Below are 22,316 nucleotides of genomic sequence, written 5' to 3' on the forward strand. Positions count from 1 at the left end.
TTTTATTTGCTAGTGTGAATGGAATTCTTTTCTTGATTTCTTCTTCACATTGTTCATTAGTAGTTTATAGAAACGCTACTGATTTTTGCATGTTGCTCTTGTACCCTGCCACTTTACTGAATTCATTTATTAGCTCTGGTAATTTTGCTATGGTTTTTTTTTTTCAGGATTGTCTGTTACAGGATCATGTCATCTGCAGTTAGTGAAGGTTTTACATCTTCCTTTCCTATTTGGATGTGCTTTATTTCTTTTTCTTGCCTAAGTGCTCTGGCTAGGCTTTCCAGTACAGTATTTTTTTTTTTATTATAATTTTTAATTTTTTTTTATTAACGGAAAAAAAAAAGAAATTAACACACATTTAGAAATCATACCATTCTACATATGCAATCTTAACATCATCACATAGATGCATGATCATCGTTTCTTAGTACATTTGCATCGGTTTAGAGGAACTAGCAACACAACAGAAAAAGATATAGAATGTTAATATAGAGAAAAGAAATAAAAGTAGTAATAATAGTAAAAAAAAAAAAAACAACCCTATAGCTCAGATGCAGCTTCATTCAGTGTTTTAACATGATTACTTTACAATTAGGTATTATTGTGCTGTCCATTTTTGAGTTTTTGTATCTAGTCCTGTTGCACAGTCTGTATCCCTTCAGCTCCAATTACCCATTATCTTACCCTGTTTCTAACTCCTGCTGGACTCTGTTACCAATGACATATTTCAAGTTTATTCTCGAATGTCCGTTCACATCAGTGGGACCATACAGTATTTGTCCTTTAGTTTTTGGCTGGACTCACTCAGCATAATATTCTCTAGGTCCATCCATGTTATTACATGCTTCATAAGTTTATCTTGTCTTAAAGCTGCATAATATTCCATCGTATGTATATACCACAGTTTGTTTAGCCATTCTTCTGTTGATGGACATTTTGGCTGTTTCCATCTCTTTGCAATTGTAAATAATGCTGCTATAAACATTGGTGTGCAAATGTCCGTTTGTGTCTTTGCCCTTAAGTCCTTTGAGTAGATACTTAGCAATGGTATTGCTGGGTCATATGGCAATTCTATATTCAGCTTTTTGAGGAACCGCCAAACTGCCTTCCACAGTGGTTGCACCCAGTACAGTATTGAGTATCAGTGATGATAGTGGGCATCCTTGTCTGTTCTTGGTCTAAAAGGGAAAGCTTTCAGTCTTTACCATTAACTATGATGCTAGCTGCGGGACTTATACATGCCCTTTGTTGTTTTGAGGAAGTTTCCTTTTAGCCCAAGTTTTCTAGGTGTTTTTATCAAGAAAGACTGTTGGATTTTGTCAAATGCCTTTTTGAGTCATGAGGTGATCTTATGTTTTTTTCCTTTTGTTCTATTAATGTTTTGTGTTGCATTAATTGATATTCTTGTGTGGAACCACCTTTGCTTACCTGGATAAGTCCTCCTTGATCATGGTGTATAATTCTTTTAATGTACTGTTGGGTTTGGATTGCTGGTATTTTGATGAGTTTTCCATCTATATTTACAAGGGATGTTGTTCCGTAATAGTTTTCTTTACTTGTGGTGTCTTTATCTGGCTTTGGTGTTAGGGTGACGTTGGCCTCATAAAGTGAATTAGGGAGTGTTTCCTCCTCTTCAGTTTTTTGGAAAGAGCTTGAGCAGGATTGGTGTTAATTCTTCTTGGAATATGTAGTAAAATTCACCAGTGAAGCCATGTTGTCCTGGGCTTTTCTTTGTTGGGAGGTTTTTGATTACTGATCAATCTCTTTACTGGTTATTGATCTCTTGATAGCTTCTACTTCTTTAGTCAGTGTGAGTAGTTTGTGTTTTGGAAAATTCCTTTTAGGTTGTCTTATTTGTTGGTGTACAGTTGTTCATAGTATCCTCTTAGAGTCCTTTTATTTCTGTGGGGTTGGTAGTATTTTTCCCCGTTTCATTTCTGATTTTAGTTATATGGGTCTTCTTTTTTTTTTTATTATTTATCAGTTTAGCTAAAGGTTCGTCAATTTTCTCGATCTTTTCAAAGAACCAATTCTTGGTTTTATTGATTCTCTATATTGTTTTTTTACTCTCTCCATTTATTTTTTTTACTTTTATTTTTTTTTAGTTTCTTAGTTACTCTCCATTTATTTTTGCTCTAAAAATATTTCCTTCTTTCTGTTTGCTTTAGGTTTAGTTAGCTCTTTTTCTAGAATCTCCATTTGTGTGGTTAGGTCTTTGATTTGAGATATTTCTTCCTACATTTAGAGCTATAAATTTCCCTTTCGGCACTGTATTTGCTGCATACCAGAAGTTTTGGTGTGTTGTGTTTTTGTTTTTATTTACTTCAAGATATTTTCTCATGTTCTTGTGATTTATTCCTTGACCCTTTGGTTATTTATGACTGCGCTATTTAATTTCCATAGATTTCTGAATTTTCCATTTCTCCCACTATTACTGATTTATTGCATTACAGTTAGAGGTAATACATCATGAGATTTCAATATTTTTGAAATTATTGAGGCTTGTTTTGTGACCTAATATGTGGTTTACCTTGGAGAATGATCCATGTGCACTAGAGATGAATGTGTATTCTGTAGCTGTTGGGTGCAGTGTCCTACATATGTCTGTTAGAGTATTGTTCAAGTCTTCTATTTCTTACTTTCTGTATCAGTGTATTTTTAAAAAATAGTTTTATTATGGTATCTTCACATGCTACACAATCCATCCAAAGTATGCAATCATTGGCTTACGGTATCTTCACATAGTTGTGTGTTCATCAGTATGGTCATTTTTAGAACATTTGCATTTCTCCAGAAAAAGAAATAAAAAGGAAAAAACCATCCATCCCCTACCCTGTACCCCTCCCTCACATTGACCACTAATATTGCAATCTACCCCATATTTTTTTTTACCCCTTCCCCTCCCCAATTATTTATTTATTTTTTGTCCTTATTTTTTTCAGTCATCTGTCTATATCCTGGATAAAGGGAGTGTCAGCTACAAGGTTTTCACAATCACATGGTCAAATTGTAAAAGCTATATAGTTTGTATCAATGTTTTATTCATTATTAAAAGTGGTATAATGAAGTCTCCTACTATTAGTGTAGAACCATCTATTTCTCCCTTCAAATATGTCAAAATTTGCTTTATATATTCTGGTGCTCTGCCATTAGGTGCGTATATACCTATAAATGTATGTCTTCTTGTTGAATTGATCTCTTTCTCAGTATATAGTGACCTTCTTTGTCCCTCATGATAGGTTTGACTTAAAGTTTTTTACCTGGTATTACTATAGCTATCCAGCTCTTTTTTATTGTTTGCATGGTATGTTTTTTCATCCTTTCACTTTTATCTACTATGTTTTTAAATTTCAGGTGAGTCTCTTGTAAACAACGTATAGTTGGGTCATGGTTTTAATCCATTCTGCCAATCTCTGCCTTTTCACTGAAGAGTTTAGTCCATTACAGTTAAGGTAACTATTGATGATGCAGGACTTTTTTTCCTGCCACTTTGCTCTTTGGTCTTTGTAAGTCTTATACCTTTTCTTGTCCCTCACTTCTCCCGCTAGTGCCTACTTTCTTATTTGATTTTTTGTGTATGTGGTATACTATTTTGAGTCCCTTCTTTTTTTTTTCTGTGTGTATTTTTATATATTTCCTTTCTGGTTACCATGGGGCTATAATTTACAACCTAAGTTTATAACAACCGTGTTTGATTTGATACCAACTTAACTTCAATAAGATACACATACACTGTTCCTGTACCCCTCTGTCCCTCCACCTTCTTGTTTTACTTGTTTCAGATACATCTTTATAAGTTGTATGTTCCAAACCATAGATTTATCATTACTTTTTTACACATTTGCATTTAAAACCTAAAAGAAGTAAAAAGTGGAGTTACATGCCAAAAAATACAATGCAGTAGTACTGGCATTTATAATTACTTAGGTGGTTACCTTTACTGGAGGTCTTTATTTCTTTATGCTGCTTTGATCCACTCTTTAGTGTCCTTTCCTTTCATTCTGAAGAACTAACTGCCTTTTGCATTGTTTGTAGGGCAGGTCTGGTAGTGACAGGCTTTCTCAGTTTATCTGAGAATGTCTTCATCTCTCACTTTTTTTTTAATACACTAACATTTATATACAAATTTCATGTTTACAAGTACAGAAGGCAAAGAACCAACAAAAAATCTAAGCATCTGCATAAACAACTACATTCAGTAGTTAATACTTTTGTCCCATTTTCTAAATCCAGAAGAAAACTGTAAATGCCATCCCTGCACAATTTTACAAAAGTACATGACTTCACTTTTTACAAATTGGAGACTGTGGGCAGTTCTGCACATCTGGGTTTCCACAGAACTCAACTGAGACTCCATTGTGTTCTAAGCCACATTGGCCAGAAGGAAGTCATCCATGTCATCCATGGCTGTTTGAGTTTCCTTGCTGGTGAAAAACAAACTCCCCGGGGTTTCAAAACCAGATTTCATGGTGTGTATTTCTGTACTGTCCAACTGAACTTTGCTTTCTAGAGGTAGGTTTTTAGTGAAAATTGCTTCTGTTTGGGTTTCTGTGTCAGATGAGTCAGTGCTCATGGAAAAGTTGGAGTTTCAGAATACTGGCCAATGGCAGGTAAGAGCTACTGTCTAAAAAGAAGTTTAACTGTGTCTGCCTATCAAACATGTTAAGGCCCAAGAAGTTAGCATTTTTCCTACAACTGTAGGACCAAGCAGAGGTGTCTGTAAGTAAAAAGTTGGTTTGGATCTTTGTGTCCAGGGATTCCCAGGCCGGTTCAGTGTTCGTAATTGCTGAATTCACTCTCTTCTGCTTAAGTTTGGATATTTGAAACCAAAAAAAGAACTCTTTATCAAAATCTATTTTGGGATTCTGGATTGTGCCTCATGGGAGCTGTCTGTCAATTCTAGTGTTCGTGTCAAATAAAAGATTGCGATTATCCAATGTCTGACCTGGCAGGTTACTTTACAAGATGTTTTCTAAATCACTTAAGAAATCTATGGTTTGGGTCTGTTTATCTGTCATGTTTTGTGAAGGAAACATACTGTTCTGCTTACTGAAGTTTATAATTGGTGCAGATTTCTCAATATCTTGATTTAAATAAAGTCCTAGGGTCATTTTTGGGTAACAAATCATGAGTTATAGTATCTCCTATCAAACTGTTGTTTATAATATTGTCTGTAGAAACGGTGTATGATGAAAGGACATTCTCAAAGATGTCTCTGCACATTACTGCTTGGTCTATGTGTATTTGTGGAACTTTGCACTCCACTTGTTTGAGTTTTTCTGGAGATCCCACCTGACCTGGAACAAACATCTAAAAAAGCATCAGTCTGAATGGCTAAATGAAGCTACTTTAGAACAAGGTAACAGTGTTTGAGTATAAACACTTATGGGAAGTGAAACTTGAGAACCAAATGTCACATCGGTTTGAAAACAAGACAATACAGAAAAATCTGGGGAGGCCCAACCGTGCAGAAGACATGAAACTTGGTGGGGCATAAGACAGATCTGTCTGCACATTGTTGGAAGAAATGCTGTTCTAACATGTGTTCCCTAGTTGTTGTAAAGTGGTAGGTGGACTTTTACTCTAGTTCCCTTGAACACCTGTACTGATTGGTTCAGCACCCACAGGATTCACAATTTTTGAGAGAGGCAGACTCTCCTTAAGAAAGCCTCTAAATCTAGGCAAGGATCAGAGTTCCTACGGACAAAGTAAGTAAATGGTTCCTGTATCAGAGCCCTGATAATCCACACCTGCTACCACAGGCTGGGCTGAGGAGTTAGTTGTAGTAGGCACAAAGATAGGCGCAGGAGAAAACTGCAGAACAGGCAGTTTAACCAAAGCCACTTTGGGTTTTAAAAAAAGCAACTTCTGAGGATATCTTGTAAGTGTTGTAGGAGTCTATTTTCAGGTATTAGAGCTGCAAGAGTGTTCAAAGGAGGCTACTAGCTTGATATCTGAAGTTTCTAGTTCTTGTGTGTCTGGTCTAGAGGTTGGTTTATCAAGCAGTGATTCAGTAGTCTTATTTGACAACTTCTGGTTGTTCTTGGAGTTCTCCATTTCCCTTTTCTCTGTGTTCAGCACGGCTCTCATGGCCAGTTTGGTAGATATATGACTGCAAGACAGTTCTGCTGTCATAAGAACAGCCACGTGTGTACTGGAAGGTCTTGCCACAGTCCTCTGCGTGTCTTTTCAGGTCCCATTCAATACCATAAGAATTGCTGCACTTACTACATTTATGCTTCTTTTCAGCATGCATTTTCATAAAGTGCTGTTTTTTGTTTGTGTGTTTATTTTTGGGGGTGCATGGTCCCAGAATTGAACCCAGGTCTCCTGCATGGAAGGCAAGCATTCTACCATGGTAGAACCACTGAAACCATACACCTGCCTAAAGTGCCATCCTGTAGTCGGTGGCTCTTGACTAGGTGCATGTTCAGCATGAGGCTGTTGGGCAGGATCTTGTTGCAGCCACCCACAGTTTACAGGATGTTTGTGCTTAAGCATTGGAACTGTGGGCTGTGGCCAGCTGCCCCTCAGCCATCCTGAATCCCCATGTGCCTGAGGCAATGACAGCTCCCCTCGTGGCTGCCAGGATCCTCAGGGTGCCCAAGCCCAGAGCCGCTGCCTCCTCAGTGGCTGCATGGCTCCGCTCTCCCTTATTTCATTTTATTATTTTTTTTGGTTAGGCAGGCACCGGGAATTGAACCCAGGTCTCCAGCATGGCAGGTGGAAATTCTGTCACTGAGCCACCATTGCACCGCCCTCTCCCTTATTTTTGAAAGAAAATTTTGCTAGATACGAAATTCTTGGTTGACAATTATTGTCTTTCCACACTTTAAATATTTTGTCCCACTGTCTTCTTGCCTACATGATTTTTGATGAGAAATTTGCACTCAATCTTATTGAGACTCCCTTGTATATAACACATTGCTTTTCTCTTGCAGCTTTCATAATTTTCTCCTTGTTCTTTGCATTGGACAATTTGATTACTATGTGTCTGTGTGTAGTTCTCTTTGAGTTTCCTTAGAGTTCTTGAATGGGTGTATTCAAGTCTTTTGTTAAATTTGAGAAGTTTTCTGCCATTTTTTCTTTGAGTATTTCTTTTGCTCCTTTTTTTCTTCTCACATCCTACATATATTGGTATGCTTGATGGTTTCCCATAGGTCTTTTAGGCTCCGTTTAAATTCTGTTTTCTTTCTGCTCCTCAGCCTGAATCCTTTTAATTGCCTTACCTTTGGGTTCACTGATTCTTCTACTAGCTCCAGTCTGCTGTTGAAACCTTCATGGGAATTTTTCATTTTAGTTGTTTTGGTCTTCAACTCCAGTATTTCTGTTTGGTTCCTTTTTAAATTTTTTATTTCTTTATTCAGATTCTCATATTGTTCATTCATTGTTTTCCTACTATCCTTTAGTTCGTTCTCTGTATTTTCCTTTATCTCCTTAAGCATATTGAGGATCATTTAAAAAAAAAATTGTCCACTATGTCCAGAATGTCTTCTTTTTTTATGGTTTCTGGATTTTCATCCAGCTCCTGTGGATGGGCCATTATCCTATTTCTTTGTATGTCTTGTAATCTTTTACAAGTTGTATGCTGTATATTTTAATATTATTTTAATATTTAATACTATTTTAGTATTTAAAAATGTTAATTCTGGGTTTTGGCTACTGAGCTGTCTGTTCCTTAAGTTTAGATCCAATAGAGTAATAGGACAGAGATTCCATGAGTGCCAGGAGCTAACAAAAATAAATAAACCAAAATGTAGATTTTATATATGGTAACAGAATAAAAATAAATAAAACAAAATATCCGTGGAACTGCACTACACAAACGTGAACTCTATGCTAAACCATGGACTTAATAGTACAATTATAAAAATTTGCACCTTTCACAGTGCAAATTGGCACTGTGTTGGCTGGTTCTCTCCTTCAGAATTTAGTCCTCCCGTCAGGTTCAGCTGGAGGCAGATATGAAGGGCCCTGTTCTCTGGGTCTTTTTGATCCTGTGTCTTGCCCTTGGCTTATGCTTTCTACTGGCCTTATGAATTCCCCCATATAGGAATTTGAATGATCCCTGTACTCCCCATGGAATAGACTTTCTTTCCTTCTTGTATGCTCTACTGTATGACTTAAATAAGGCAATCGTTTGCCCCAGGCTGCTTAGATTTAATTGTTTCTTATACTACTTCAGCTGTCAGCAGCCTGTTCCTGCCTACACAGGATAAGTTCTGGAAGGGCCAGCCAAAGAAGAGTTTCCCGGTTCAATCTTTCAGGCTTGTACCCTGTAGATTGGCATCCACATGTAAGCACCCCGGTATCATTTAGGGTTTACTTTGCTTCCTCTGGAACAGGTCCAGGGACCCATAACAGGAACATGAACTGGTTCCACACCATATCGGAGAGGGTGTGAGAGAGGAATCAACAAGGGAGCTTCTCCTGTTTCAAAGCTGTGTTTTCTGTGTGTGTTTGATTCAGCACCCAGTTTGTGCTAGTTGTTCAAAGATTCAGTGGGGGAACAGCATCTTCTAGAATATATTATGCCACTGTTGCTGGCATTGGGTTCCCAGTTCTTGGCCATGCCTTGAGAACGAATTCAAGGACACAGTACACATCAAGTAGGCAGGCAGAAAATTTAAGTACACATGCAGAAGGGCATGCAGGCACTCTTGCAAGAGAAGATGTGAACGGTGAGAGGCCCCAGCACGGTGGGGCTATCTGCTTTTATAGATTTTTGTTCCTTTTAAAGTTTTTATTAACTATTATACTTCCTTCTCCTTTTTCCTCCCTTGTTGATGTTTGATCATAGATGGCTCACTTGTTGAGGGGCGGTTGGCCCCAAGTGCTGTCTATTGCTATTCTTCTCAGAGCTGCCTTTTCTCCTTACATCTTAACTCCTTAGAATTTGCTCTTTGCTCATCAGCCTGCCGTGGTCCTAATTCTAACCCGGTTTCATCACCATCTTGGTTAACTGGATGTCCAGATATTCTTAAAGTGCACTATTGAATGGAAATGCTTTTTTAACGTGGCACTTAAATCTTTCTGTATGTCTCCACTCTGATATTATTGCCTCATCCTCTTCACTTGACGTTTCTAAGACCAGCTTTGGTGACTTTTAGTTTTTGTTTTCTTGAATAAATAAATTTCATTATTCTTTAAGTCAGGCATTTATGTTAAGTGCTTTATCCTGTGAGATAGTATTTATTTTCATTTTACAGATGAAAAACAGCCTCAGAAAGTCAGCCCACTTGTCTAAGGTTGTAGAGCTAATAATTGGTGGAGCCAGAGTTTCTGCAAGTCAAAGCCTATATTTTTATCCTACCTCACTCTTGGTCATATCAAATAACTCTGTTGTTATTCTTTGTTGCCCTGAAACATTTTCCATTTTTTGTGACACAGAATATCATTTTCCCTGTTTTCTGATTGTCAGAAGAATTAGGATGTCCTTGGTAACAGATAGAATTAAGGTTTGAATGAAGTGGTCTTGGCATTAGTTTGTCTACTTGTACCTTGATATATTAGTCAGGCTTCTTCAGAGAAAAGAACTGACAAGATACACACATACATATGCACATATGTGCATATATATATATATGCACACACATATAAATATTGAGAGATTTATTATAGGAATTGGCTCATGTGACTGTAGGGATTAGTAGGTCTGTAGAGCAAGACACAGTTTAGGCACTTGATGATGATGTAGAATTCCCCAGGAGAAGCTGGCTGTCTGAAGTAGAGATAGATGTTCTTCTTTTCTGAGGGCTAAATAATCAGTTCTGTCTTGAAGGCTTTCAGCTGATTAGATGACACTTCTCTCATTGGTGAAGGCAATCTCCTCTGTTGATTGCAGATGTTATCAACCATAGTTGGAATCAACTGAATAATGATTTAAATCCACGAAATATCCTCACAGTAACAATCAGACTATTACTTGTTTGACTAAACAGCTGGATACCATAATTGATCAAGTTGACAAATGAAATTAATCATCACGCTTTGTATAGGTGACTTAGGTGTGGGTGGTACCTTGGCTGAACAGTGAGTTCTCAGCAGTCTGATAAGACCTAATCTCTGCTTTAAATATTTTCTAGAGGTTTCTTCATTTCTTTCTTGGCCCTGTTCAGGTTTTTTCCCTCTCTCATGATTATGGTAGTAATATCTCAACTCCTCTGGCCTTTAGTGAGGATATAGCAGAAGGTCATGCTACTACTTCTGTGTTGGTGTTGAGAATGGGAGGTTTCTAAGTGTTTTCTCATATTACCCAACAGTTGGATACAGTATGGATGCCGGATAATGATGGGGATAGTTAACACCAGAATCCCTAACCAAAGGGCTGTAGGAATTGTGAAGGATGGGAGTCAGAGAGTAAGGTCTAAAGGTAGACCTTATTTTGAGGAAAGAAACACCATCACATTAAATATGCTCATTGGCTTAAATGTGCATTCTTATTTCAATAATACTAAAACATGAAAATGTACAGCTTAGAATTAAGAAAATATGTTAATACCATGACAAATGCCATTTCATGGAATTAAAAATGATGTTTTTGACTCAAAGAAGTACATAAAGTCAGTGGTTATTTGGCTGTTTATTTCTACATGTAATCATTCACTGGACTCAGAATGTCTGTTTGGGTGTTGGGCAGTTAACCAATTTTGGGCTTCCTTTTTATAATGGGAATGATAACCTCATAAAGTTGTTGGTAGGTTAATTGAGATGATACTTGAAAAGTACTGGACTTGTAGTGACTGACTAATATATTAGTTATTATCAATAGAAAATACATAGGTGACAGAGAAAATGACATGGACTATCTTATTTCTATTGAAATAAAACACATTTAAGCCAATGAGTTCATTTAATGTGATTGATGTTTTATTTCCTCAAAAACTTTTTATTCATTTAACAGTGTCCCTCCAAATTGAGAAAGTAAGATATTATTTATGGCTTAATATATATTTTACATCATATGGGTTGGTATGAGGTAGTTCACTCAACAATGCAAATAGCTAGTTACTCACTATCAACTATAATAACTTTTAGTTTTTGTGTAATTATATGTTTGCCAATAAGATAGAGAATGTTTTGATTGATAGTATAGAGATTTGCATAGAAGGTATCAGGTATATATTTCTAATATCATTTACAGAAGTTTAAGTTGGTAGGCATAGTCTCGCTTCCATTTCAGGTGTATCATGTAAAGTACTAATTCTGAAAGATTTCAGATGATGAAGAACATCTGAAATCTTCCTTATTGAAGGTTTCTGGAGCACACATTTTGCAATTTGTTTTTATATTTACTTTAACTGTATCTTGACACTTAAATTTTGGATTATATATTACCTTATATATCTTCTTTGGATAAGTTTATTTTTGGCAGGCAGTTATGAGACTTTTCCCCTCAACTTTTATAGGTTATTTGGCTGTTTCTTTATTTCTACATGAAAATCATGAACTGCTGCTTCTCCTTGTGAATACAGTTGTAAAGGTACTGTATTGTGTGTTGGTTAATATATGAAGTCTCAAGTTTATTTCTCAAACATCTGACATTTCTTCTTAATCAGATTTACTTAAATAATAATTTTGGAAGATGGGCTTACTGAGTAGGCCTAAAAACATTTTTTAGATCAGTTTCTGCATCTATGAGATGAGGCTAATAATAGAATTTATAGTGTTTTGTGTGTTAGAGTAATGACTATAAAGTTGTAGCTGTATTATTATTGTTGTTGTTTATTAATGTTTCATTTAAGAAAACAGAACTAGAATTATAGTCATATCTTCAGACTCTTTGCCAGGTGTACTTTTTCTCTAGAATTTGCTCTAATGGGATATAGATATAAACTGAATAATTGAAGTCTTCAAATTCTAAAGAGGCATTTTAAAGGAAAATAGAGTATAACTGGATAATTGAAATATACCGATAATAAAAACACAATTAAGCCACACTCACAATATTTTTTCCTGCTAAATTTTAATCAGAATTAATAATAAGGGCGGTGCAATGGTGGCTCAGTGGCACAATTCTCGCCTGCCATGCCAGAGACCTGGGCTTGATTCCTGGTGCCTGCCCGTGCAAAAAAAAAAATTAATGATAAGACATAATTGAATGGTCACACTTTTTGCTGTTTGCAGTTTTTTGATATGTGTGTGTTTAGTATTTTCTGATTTTTTAAAGTCACTATGCTATATAGTAAAATTATTGTTAGCTTAAATTTTTTCCATACTCAAACATATTTTTGGGTTCTATTAGAATTATTTATGAACTGTGGACATATATAAGTATATATGAATACATGGATTTTATTGCATATAAATGCATGTATTCTAGAATAACTAGATACATACAATAAAATGCATGTGTTCTAGAATAGCTTCCTTTTAACTTCATTCATGTTATTACTGAGTAAGAAGAAATATTCATAAAATTATTTTGTTATTGGTTTAGAAAAGTTTTAAAGCCTGCGTATAAAAAGAGAGGACTACTTTGGGCAATATCAGGACAGAAATACAACATCTTTTTGTTTCAGTTGCTATTTGTCTGTATTTATCTGTTGACTTTGTTAAGGCAAATGAAGTAAACAGGCAGGTCATTCCTGTAAAATAAAAAACCTGAATGTACAAATTAAATTAAGTTAGTGGAAAACAACTAAGTAGGATTATTATAATATTGAGCTCACCATCCCTAGTTCCAAATTTTACAGTGAATGTTTTCTTTGCTTAATAATTATGTCAGGACTTGCAGAGTACTAACCTGGTAGAAGTATGTATGGCACTTACTATCGTCAGCCAGATCTTCCCTCGAGAAATGATTCCAGCTGTTCTTCCATTAATAGAAGATAAACTGCAACATTCTAAGTAAGTAAATTATTTTGATAACTGTCTCTCACCATGTATTTCAGAACAAAAACTTACACTTGAAAATTTATTATAACCCTAACTCAGTGTTACCAGGGTAGAGAATAATCTTGGTTGATTATTATGCAAGTATCCTATTGGGATCCTTTATATGGGTTTAGAAAAATGTTAGGCAGCTTTCAAAAATTAACTTAGTATCAGGAATCTTAGTATCAGGAATCCTTGGCTTTCCTCCAAATTCTGAAGTAAAGAGCAGTGGTCCTGATTTTCCCTTGGCTATGTAGGGTTGGTTTAAGCGCCTTTGTTTTTAGGATAATATGAAATAATGGAAAATGTTTGAAAATGGTTCAAATGCTATGAATAGAAAGGTTTGATGCATAAGGAAGATGTTTTTATAGGAAAACGTCATGTTCACATTCTGTTTTATAGTAGAATATATCTAATTAAATATTAACTGGTAATATTTTGCCAACCTTCTTTTCTTACCTGCTTGATATACTTCCTCATCATGTGGAATTATTTTGTTTTTGACCAAGCCCCTTAGCTTTTTAAAGCTAGGAAAAGCATTGTAATCATTCTACATTTTCCCTCTCTCGCTGTGATATTTTAGGTAGACCTATTCAAGTCTTGATAAAGATTTTTCTTACTTAAACCACATTTCTTTATTTCATATTCTTGTTAAGTCAATGTTTTTAGTGTTCTGAGACTGTAAAATATCTTCTTATGGCTTGTGTCCTTCAAGAACTATTGGACCGTGAATTTTCCAGCTAGACTGATAGCTTTTGCTAAGAATTTCAGAATAACTTCATAGGTTTTTCAAACTTTTTATAATGTTTTATTTATGTTGAATCTGTGTTTTGAACAAAGGATGGGTATAGACAATTGTTCTAGTTTGCTAGCTGCCGGAATGCAACATACCAGAGACGGACTGGCTTTTAATAAAAGGGGATTTATTTTGTTGGTTCTTCAGAGGAAAGGCAGCTAACTTTCCACTGAGGTTCTTTCTTACATGGGAAGGCCCAGGATTATTTCTGCTGGCCTTCTCTCCAGGCCCCTGGGTTCCAACAACTTTCCCTGGGGTGACTTCTTTCTGCATCTCCAAAGGCCTGAGCTGAGCTGCGAGTGCTGAGATGAGGAATGCAGAGCTGCTTAGGCTGTGCTACATTGTGTTTTCTCATTTAAGCACCAGCCAATTAAGTCAAACGTCATTCATTACAGCAGACACGCCTCCTAGCCGACTGCACATGTAATTAGCAACAGATGAGGTTCACGTACCATTGGCTCATGTCTGCAGCAACAAAACTAGGTATGTTCACCTGGCCAAGTTGACAACTGAATCTAACTACCACAACAATTATTGGAAATAAAATATTTTCATTTCTTAGCTAATTAATAGGTTTATCTGATCATAGCAGCAGCATATTTTTAGGTAATTTTTCCTTAACACCACTCATGTGGTGATCATAGTTATTGACCCTTTGTATGAAATAGTTCTGAGACTTGAAAGACCCACTAAAATTCATTTTTTCCCTTGCTACGTCCTATCTATTATAATTGCATTCTGGCCTCTCATGTTTTCTATCAGCTTTTGAAACTCTTCTTCTGCAGTTATGGTCTTATACATCTCTATGCATCTGGTATAAACTGCTAAATAATGTGGGACAGAGCTACAGGTAGGCCATTAGATAGCACGAAGATGTGAGACAGGGCTCTGATTTGACTTTTTCTTTGGGGGATGCTGGTTTGAGGGGGATGCGTGAGCTGGGAATTAAACCTCGGTCTCTGGCATGGCAGGTGAGTGTTCTGCTACTGAACCATGTGTGCACCTCTTCTGATTTTACTTTTAAGTCCCTGGGTATTTCATCAAGCCAGAACCAGAGCCAGAATCCAAGTCTCCTGTTGTCTCTTGTGTAGGCATCACAGGCCATTCCTAGAGGTTGCTGAGCCTGTTTAGAGTTTGTGTTCTTTTTCTTCCCCTCATTTACCTACTAATAATGATTAACATCGAGTGGCAATACGGTTTTTGCCATATTTAGAACATGGACAATTAAATCTCTTGAGATCTTACCTCCTAGAGATAACCACTTTCTCAATTTGGTGTATGAGAATAAAGAAATTAATAATAAATGTATAGCTTTTTTTTAGATTGTAAGGTAACAGCTGATGTCTCAAAACCATTTGACCCATAATCTTTTTTAAAAAACTTGTTATTTGGAATATTTTCAAATTTACAGGACAGTTGTGAAAATAATACAAAACAAATAGAGAGAACTCCAGTATACCCCCTACCCAGATAGCCATATTTACCAACTTTTAACATTTTGCCATGTTTGTTACACCTCTCTGTCTTCTCTTCTCCTCCCTCAGTCTCCCTCCTTCCCTTCCTCCCTTCCTTCCTATTATTTCATGTAAATGAAATCGTACAGTATCTGTCCTTTTGTGCCTGACATTTCATTCAACACGATGTCTTCAAAGTTCATTCATGTTGTAGCATGTATCAACTTCATTCCTTTTTTTTTTAACGTGAATATAACATATATCCAAAAAAAGCAGTAAATTTCCAAGTACATTTTAACAAGTAGTAATAGAACAGATTTAAAGTTTGGTATGGGTTACAGTTTCATGATTTTTCACTTTTTCTTCTAACTGCTCCAAGTCATTGGAGACCAACAGAAATATCAATATAATGATTCAGCAGTCATACTCATTTGTTGAATCCTATCTTTTCTGTTATATTCCTTCTTCTCTATAAATAGCATATATATGTATATGAAAGCAATAAATGTCAAAGTACATTGCAACAGTTAGTTGTAGAATAGATACCAGAGTTTGATAAGAGTTACAATTCCAAAATTTTAGGTTTTTATTTCTGACTTCTTTGAAGTACTGGAAGCTAAAAGAAATATCAGTATAATGATTTAGCAGTCATACTCATTTGTTAAACCTGACCTTCCTGTATAATTCCACCATCATCTTTGATCTTTCTTTAACTCTTTAAGGGTATTTGGGCTATGCCCATCCTAACTTTTTATGTTGGAAGAGCCTGTCGATAATATGGGATAGCGGGATGGAATTAGCTGATGTTCTAGAAAGGCTGCCCCCTCTACATTTCAGGATTTGTTTGTTCCAGAGACCCATGGAGTTTATAGGTTTTGGGGAGTTACCCTAGTGCATGGAACTTTTGTAGAATTTTATATAATGCCCTAGGTTTTCTTTAGGATTGGCAGGAATGGTTTTTGTTGGGGTTTGGCAAGTTATGATAGATAGTGATGCCTAACTGAAGCATGTATAAGAGTGACCTTCAGTGTAGCCTCGCAACTCTATTTTAATTTTCTCAGTCACTGATACCTTATTTGTTACACTTCTTTTCCCCCTTTTGGTCAGGATGGCGTTGTTGATCCCATGGTGCCAGGGCCAGACTCATCCCTGGGGATTATCTCCCACACTGCCAGGGAGACTTTCATCCCTGGATGTCATGTCCATCATAGTGGGGAGGTCAGTGATTTCACTTACCGAGTTGGGCTTAGAGAGAGAAAGGCCACATCTGAGCAACAGAAGAGGTCCTCTGGAGGTGAGTCTTAGGCATACCTATAGGTAGGCTAAACTCCTCTGCTATGTATAAGAGCAAGCCTCAAGATCGAGGGACTTCATTCCTTTTTATGACTGAATAAATATTCCTATTTATGGCTGAATATGCCACATTTTATTTATCCGTTCATTTGTTGATGGGCATTTGGGTTGCTTCCACCTATTGGCTGTTGTTAATAATGCTGCTGTGAACATTGGTGTATCAATATCCATTTAAGTCCCTGCTTTCAGTTCTTTTGGGTATATACCTAGAAGTAGGATTTCTGAATCACATGGTAGTTCTGTGTTTAACTTTTGGAGTAGTTCTGTGTTTAACTTCGACAGCTGCTGTATCATTTTACATTCCTACCACCTATTTAAGAGGGTTACTATTTTTTGCATTCTCACCAGCACTTGTTATTTTCCAATTTTTTATGATAGCCATTATTAAAATAGAGTGTGTGAGGTGGTTTTTCATTGTAGTTTTAATTTACATTTCCCTAATGGATAATGACATTGTGTATCTTTTCATATGCTTATTGGCTATTTCTGTGTCTTCTTTGGAAACATGTCTTTTAATTGGATCATTTGTCTTTTTGTTGGTGAGTTTTAAGAGTTCTTTATATATTCTGGATATTAAACCCTTATCAAATATGTGATTACAAATATTTTCTCCCATTCTTTTGGTTGTCTTTTTACTTTCTTGCTAATACCCTTTGATACACAAAAGTTTTTAATTGTGATGAAGTCCATTTATCTGTTTTTTTTTTCTTTTGTTTATGCTTTTGGTGTAAAGTCTAAAAATCCATTGCCTAAAACGAGTTCCTTAAGATATTTCTTTGTGTTTTCTTCTAAGCGTTGTATACTTTTAACTCTTACATTTTGGTTGCTGATCCATTTTGAGTTAATTTTTACATGTGGTTTGAGGTATATTCCACTTTCATTCTTTTGTGTGTGGATATCCAGTTTTCCCAGCACCCTTTGTTGAAGAGACTATTTTTTCCCCACTCAGTGAGCTTGTCACCTTTGTTGAAAATATATTGGTCATAGATATGTGGCCCATAATTTTTTTTTAAGGTATAGTATAACATATATGTAAAGCAAAGAAATAAAAAGGCAATAGTTTTCAAAGCAGTCTTCAACAAGGAGTTATAGGACAGATCCTAGAGTTTGTCATGGACTACCATACAGTCCTCTCAGATTTTTCCTTCTAGCTATTCCAGAATATAGGAGCTACAGGGCCTAAATATTTTTTTTATCACAATCGACTTTTTTTCCTTCTTTTTTTTGTGCAAAATAATATATATACAAAAAAGCTATAAATTTCAAAGCCTAGCACCACAATTAGTTGTAGAACATATTTCAGACTTTGACATGGGTTACAATTTTACAATTTCAAGTTTTTACTTCTAGCTGCTCTAAAATACTGGAGACTAAAAGAGATATCAATTTAATGATTCAGCAGTCATATTCATTTGTTAAATCCTGCCTTCTCTGTATAACTCCACCATTACCTTTGATCTTTCCATCCCTCTCTAAAGGGGTGTTTGGGCTATGGCGATTCTAAATTTTCCATATTGGAAGGGTCTGTCACTAATATGGAGTAGGGAGATGGAACTGTCTGATGTTCTGGAGAGGTTGGACTAGGTTTCAGGACATATTGAACCAGGGAACCATCTGGAGGATGTAGGTCTCTGGAAAGTTACTCTAGTTCATGGAACCCTTGTGGAATCTTAGGTGTTCTTTAGGATGGCTAGAATGGTCCTGGTTGGGGTGGCCATTTTCTTTTCCTTTTTTTTTTTTTTTTTAACATGGGCAGGCACCAGAATTGAACTCGGGAATCTGGCGTGGCAGGCGAGAATTCTGCCACTGAGCCACCGTGGGCCTCTCTATCTTTTTAAATTAAGTGTCCAATGATTCAGATTGGTTTGTTTAGATTTCCTATTTTATCTTTAGGGAAATCATACGAAGAAAAGCTGTTCTGGCACTATACAAATTCCATCTCATTGCTCCCAATCAAGTGCAGCATATTCATATTAAGTTTCGGAAAGCACTTTGTGACAGAGATGTTGGAGTCATGGCTGCTTCTTTGCACATATACCTTAGAATGATTAAGGTAAGTTGGAAATTTCAGCAAGTACTGAGTAACCATTAGAAAAATGTACAAAAAGAAAATGTACAGAAAAAAAAAGTCTCAGTTAACATTTTAATTTTGACTTAATCTTTTAAGGTTCTCCATTTTTATTATTTATTAAACACATTTTTGTAAAAAACCTATATGCATAAAATAAGAATATTCTAATGGTACAAAACATTGCACAGTGGAAAAGTAAATTTCCTTCCCTCCCTGGGCATCCAACCCTATAGTTTCTGTCCCACCCTAAGCATTCTTTTTTTTTTTTTTTTAACATCTTTATTTAGATATAATTGATATACATTAAACTGTGTATAATTAAATTGTACCATACCATAGTTTTGACATTTGTATATACTCATGAATCTCTAACCACAATTAAGATAGCAAACATAATGCATCACCCCCAAAAATTTTCTAATATCCCATTGTAATCCTTCCCTTCAGTCCTTCTTTGCATCTGCTCCACCCTCAAGTAATACATGATCTTTCTTAACTATAAATTAGTTTACATTTTCTAGGATTTTATATAAATGGAATCATATAATATATACCCTTTTGTGTCTGGCTTTTTTTCACTCAGCATAATTATTTATTATAATTATTTTTAACATAGTTTTAATCACATACCCTGTCCTTCCAAAATGTACAATCATTGGCTCTCAGTATAATCACAGAGCTGTGCTTAAACTGCTACAATCAATTTTAGAACATTTTCATAGCTCCAAGAAGAAAAACCCCATGCTACTTATACCCCCCTATTAAAGACACTTAACTTTGTTGTGATATCTTTGTTATAGTTGAGGGAAGAATGTTAAGATATTACTGTTAATAATAATCCATAGTTTGCATTAGGCGCATTTTTTTTTTCTATATACCACCTATTACCAACATCTTGTAGTTGTGACATATTTTATTCTAATTCATAGGAGAACATTCTCGTATTTGTACTATTAACTGCTCTCATCATCTACAACAGGGTTCACTGTATTATACAGTCCCTTGTTTCATCCTTTAGCTTTCCTTCTAGTAATGGACAAAACCCTAAACTTCCTCTTTCAACCACTATCACTCACATGATTCAGTGCTCTTATTCACACACATGATAATGTGATACTGTTACCTCTATTTATTTCCAAACATTTACAGAAAAGCTTATTAAAAAATTCTATGCAAATTAAGCATCAGTTTCCCATTCTCTATCCTCCTTCTCTCTTCGGGTTACCTATAGTCTAGATGCTAACTCCAGGAGTTTACTCATTGAATTTAGTTCATATTAGTGAGATCAACCTATATTTGTCCTTTTGTGTCTGGCTTATTTCACTCAACATAACGTCCTACAGATTCCTTCGTTTTGTTGCATGCATTAGGACTTCACCTAGCCATCTGGTCTTTTACTTTTCTTTGTTAGTAGGTTTTTGATGACCGATTCTGTATCTTTACTTGAAAGTGGTCTATTGAGGACTTCTGTTTCTTCTAGAGTCAGTGTTGGTTGTTTGTGTGTTTCCAGGAATTTGTCCATTTCATCTAAGTTGTCTTGTTTGTTGGTGTGCAGTTCGTAGTATCCTTTTATGATCCTTTTTATTTCTGTGGTATTAGTTATAATGTCTCCCCCTTTCATTTCTGGTTTTATTTATTTGGGTCTTCTCTTCTTTCTTCTTTGTTGTTCTAGCTGAGGATTTGTCAATTTTATTGTTCTTCTCAAAGAACCAACATTTGATTTTTTTTTTTTGTATGCTGTATGGTGGGCTCATGTTTCATTCTTTTTCCATGTGAGTATCCCGTTATTGCACTACCATTTGTTGCATTTTTGTTTGTTGTTGTTGATTTCTTTGTTTGGGAAGTGCATGGGCCAGGAATTGAATCCAACATTTGATTTTGTTGATTCTCTCTACTGTTTTTTTCCCCCTCCATTTCATTTATTTCTGCTCTAATCTTTGTTATTTCTTTTCTTCTGCTTTCTTTGGGATTAGTTTGCTGTTCTTTTTCTAGTTCTTCCAGGTGTGCAGTTAGGTCTTTGAATTTAGCTCTTTTTTCCTTCTTAACATAGGGCTGTAAGTTTTCCTCTTAGCGCTCTCTTTGCTGCCTGCCATAAGTTTGGATATGTTGTGTTTTCATCTTCATTCTCTCAAGATATTTACTTATTTCCTTTGCAATTTCTACTTTTAACTGCTGGTTGTTTAAGACTATGTTGTTTAACCTCCATATACTTATGAATTTCCCACTTTTCTGCCTTTTGTTGATTTCCAGCTTCATTCCATTATGATCAGAGAAAGTGCTCTGTATAATTTCCATACTTTATTTGTTGAGACTTGTTTTGTGACCCATTATGTGGTCTGTTCTTGAGAATGATCATGAGCACTTGAGGAAAATGTGTATCCTGCTGCTTTGGGGTGCAGTATTAGTATATATGTCTGTTTGGTCTAGTTCATTTATCATATTATTCAAGTTCTCAGTTTCCTGTCGGTCTTTTGTTCAGATGTTTCATCTGTTGATAAGAGTGGTGTAAGAGAGGTGTCTGTTTCTCCCTTCATTTTTGCCAGTCTTGCCTCATATATATATATTTTGGGGCATTGTGGTTAGGTACATAAATGTTTATGTTTTCTTCTTGGTAAATGGCCCCTTTTATTAATATATGGGTTCCTCTTTGTCTCGTATCATTTGCATTTAAAGTCTGTTTTGTCCAGTATTAGTAAAACTACCCCAGTTCTTTGTTGATTATTGTTTGTTTGGAATATCTTTTTCCAACCTAGTGTGTCCTTGGATCTAAGGTAGCCTCTTGTAGATAACAAATAAATGGATCATATTCTTTTATCCATTCTGCCAGTCTGTATCTTTTGATTGGGGAGTTTAATCCATTAACATGCAATGTTTTTACTGTAAAGGCAGTACTTACTTCAGCCATTTTATCCTTTGGCCTTTTTATGTCGCATCTTGTTCTTTCTTTTACTTACCCTTACTGATTCTCTTCATTTGTACACTCTCCTCCAGTCCTCTCTCTCCTGTTTTGTCTTTTTAACCTGCAGAACTCATTTTAGCATTTCATGTAGGGCAGGTCTCTTGTTAATGAACTTTCTTGGCTTCTGTTTGTGAGTATTTTAAACTTTCTCGTTTTTGAAGGACAGTTTTGCCAGATAAAGAATTCTTGGCTGGCAATTTTTTCCACTTTCAGTATCTTAAATATATCATACCAATGCATTCTTGCCTTCTTGATTTCTGATGAGAAATTTGCACCTTAGTCTTACTAAGCATCCCTTGTATGTGACAGATCACTTTTTTTTGTTGTTGCTTTCACAGTTCTGTCTTTTATCTTTGTCAGTTGACAGTCTGATTATTATGTGTCTTGGAGTAGCTCTATTTAGATTTATTCTGTTTTGACTATGTTGTACTTCTTGGATATGTATATTGATGTTTTTCAAAAGAATTTAGAAGTTTTCACCCATTATTTCCTTAAATATTCTTTCTGCCCCCGTTTCCCTTCTCTTCTCCTTCTGAAACACCCAGATGCATATGTTTGTGCATTTTGTGCTATCATCCAGTACCCTGAGTCCCTGCTCAAATTTATCTGTTCTTTTGTGTGTTTGATTTCACGTGTCCTGTCTTCTAGGTTACTGATTCTTCTGCATGTTCAAACCTGCTGTTGGATGCCTCTAGTGTATTTTTAGTCTCATCTGTTTTGCCTTTCATTCCCATAAATTCTGTTATTTTTCCTTGTTAATATTCTTTCAAATTCTTTTATGCTCACCCAGTGTCTTCTTAATATCTT

At 35.7% G+C, this 22,316-nt stretch overlaps 1 protein-coding gene and 1 pseudogene across 7 annotated transcripts in view; one reads left to right on the forward strand and one right to left on the reverse strand.

Annotated features, from left to right (window-relative positions):
- Nucleotides 1-22,316, forward strand: part of AP4E1 (adaptor related protein complex 4 subunit epsilon 1) — a 112,910-nt gene that overhangs the window by 9,497 nt on the left and 81,097 nt on the right. For 4 of the 7 annotated variants that reach the window (XM_077127872.1, XM_077127873.1, XM_077127874.1 and 1 more), the window contains 3 exons: nt 11,409-11,482; nt 12,728-12,849; nt 18,373-18,532. In XM_077127872.1, coding sequence (XP_076983987.1) covers nt 11,409-11,482; nt 12,728-12,849; nt 18,373-18,532 — 356 coding nt within the window. Of the gene's footprint in view, nt 1-3,354; nt 3,453-5,177; nt 5,360-11,408; nt 11,483-12,727; nt 12,850-18,372; nt 18,533-22,316 lie in introns of all 7 variants that reach the window. The other 3 variants (XM_077127877.1, XM_077127875.1, XM_077127876.1) reach the window with 2 other exon arrangements.
- LOC143656516 (ATM interactor pseudogene) lies at nt 4,196-6,363 on the reverse strand (annotated as a pseudogene).

The sequence above is a fragment of the Tamandua tetradactyla genome, chromosome 14 (assembly GCF_023851605.1).
Source record: "Tamandua tetradactyla isolate mTamTet1 chromosome 14, mTamTet1.pri, whole genome shotgun sequence".
In the NCBI taxonomy this organism is placed as follows: Eukaryota; Metazoa; Chordata; class Mammalia; order Pilosa; family Myrmecophagidae; genus Tamandua; species Tamandua tetradactyla.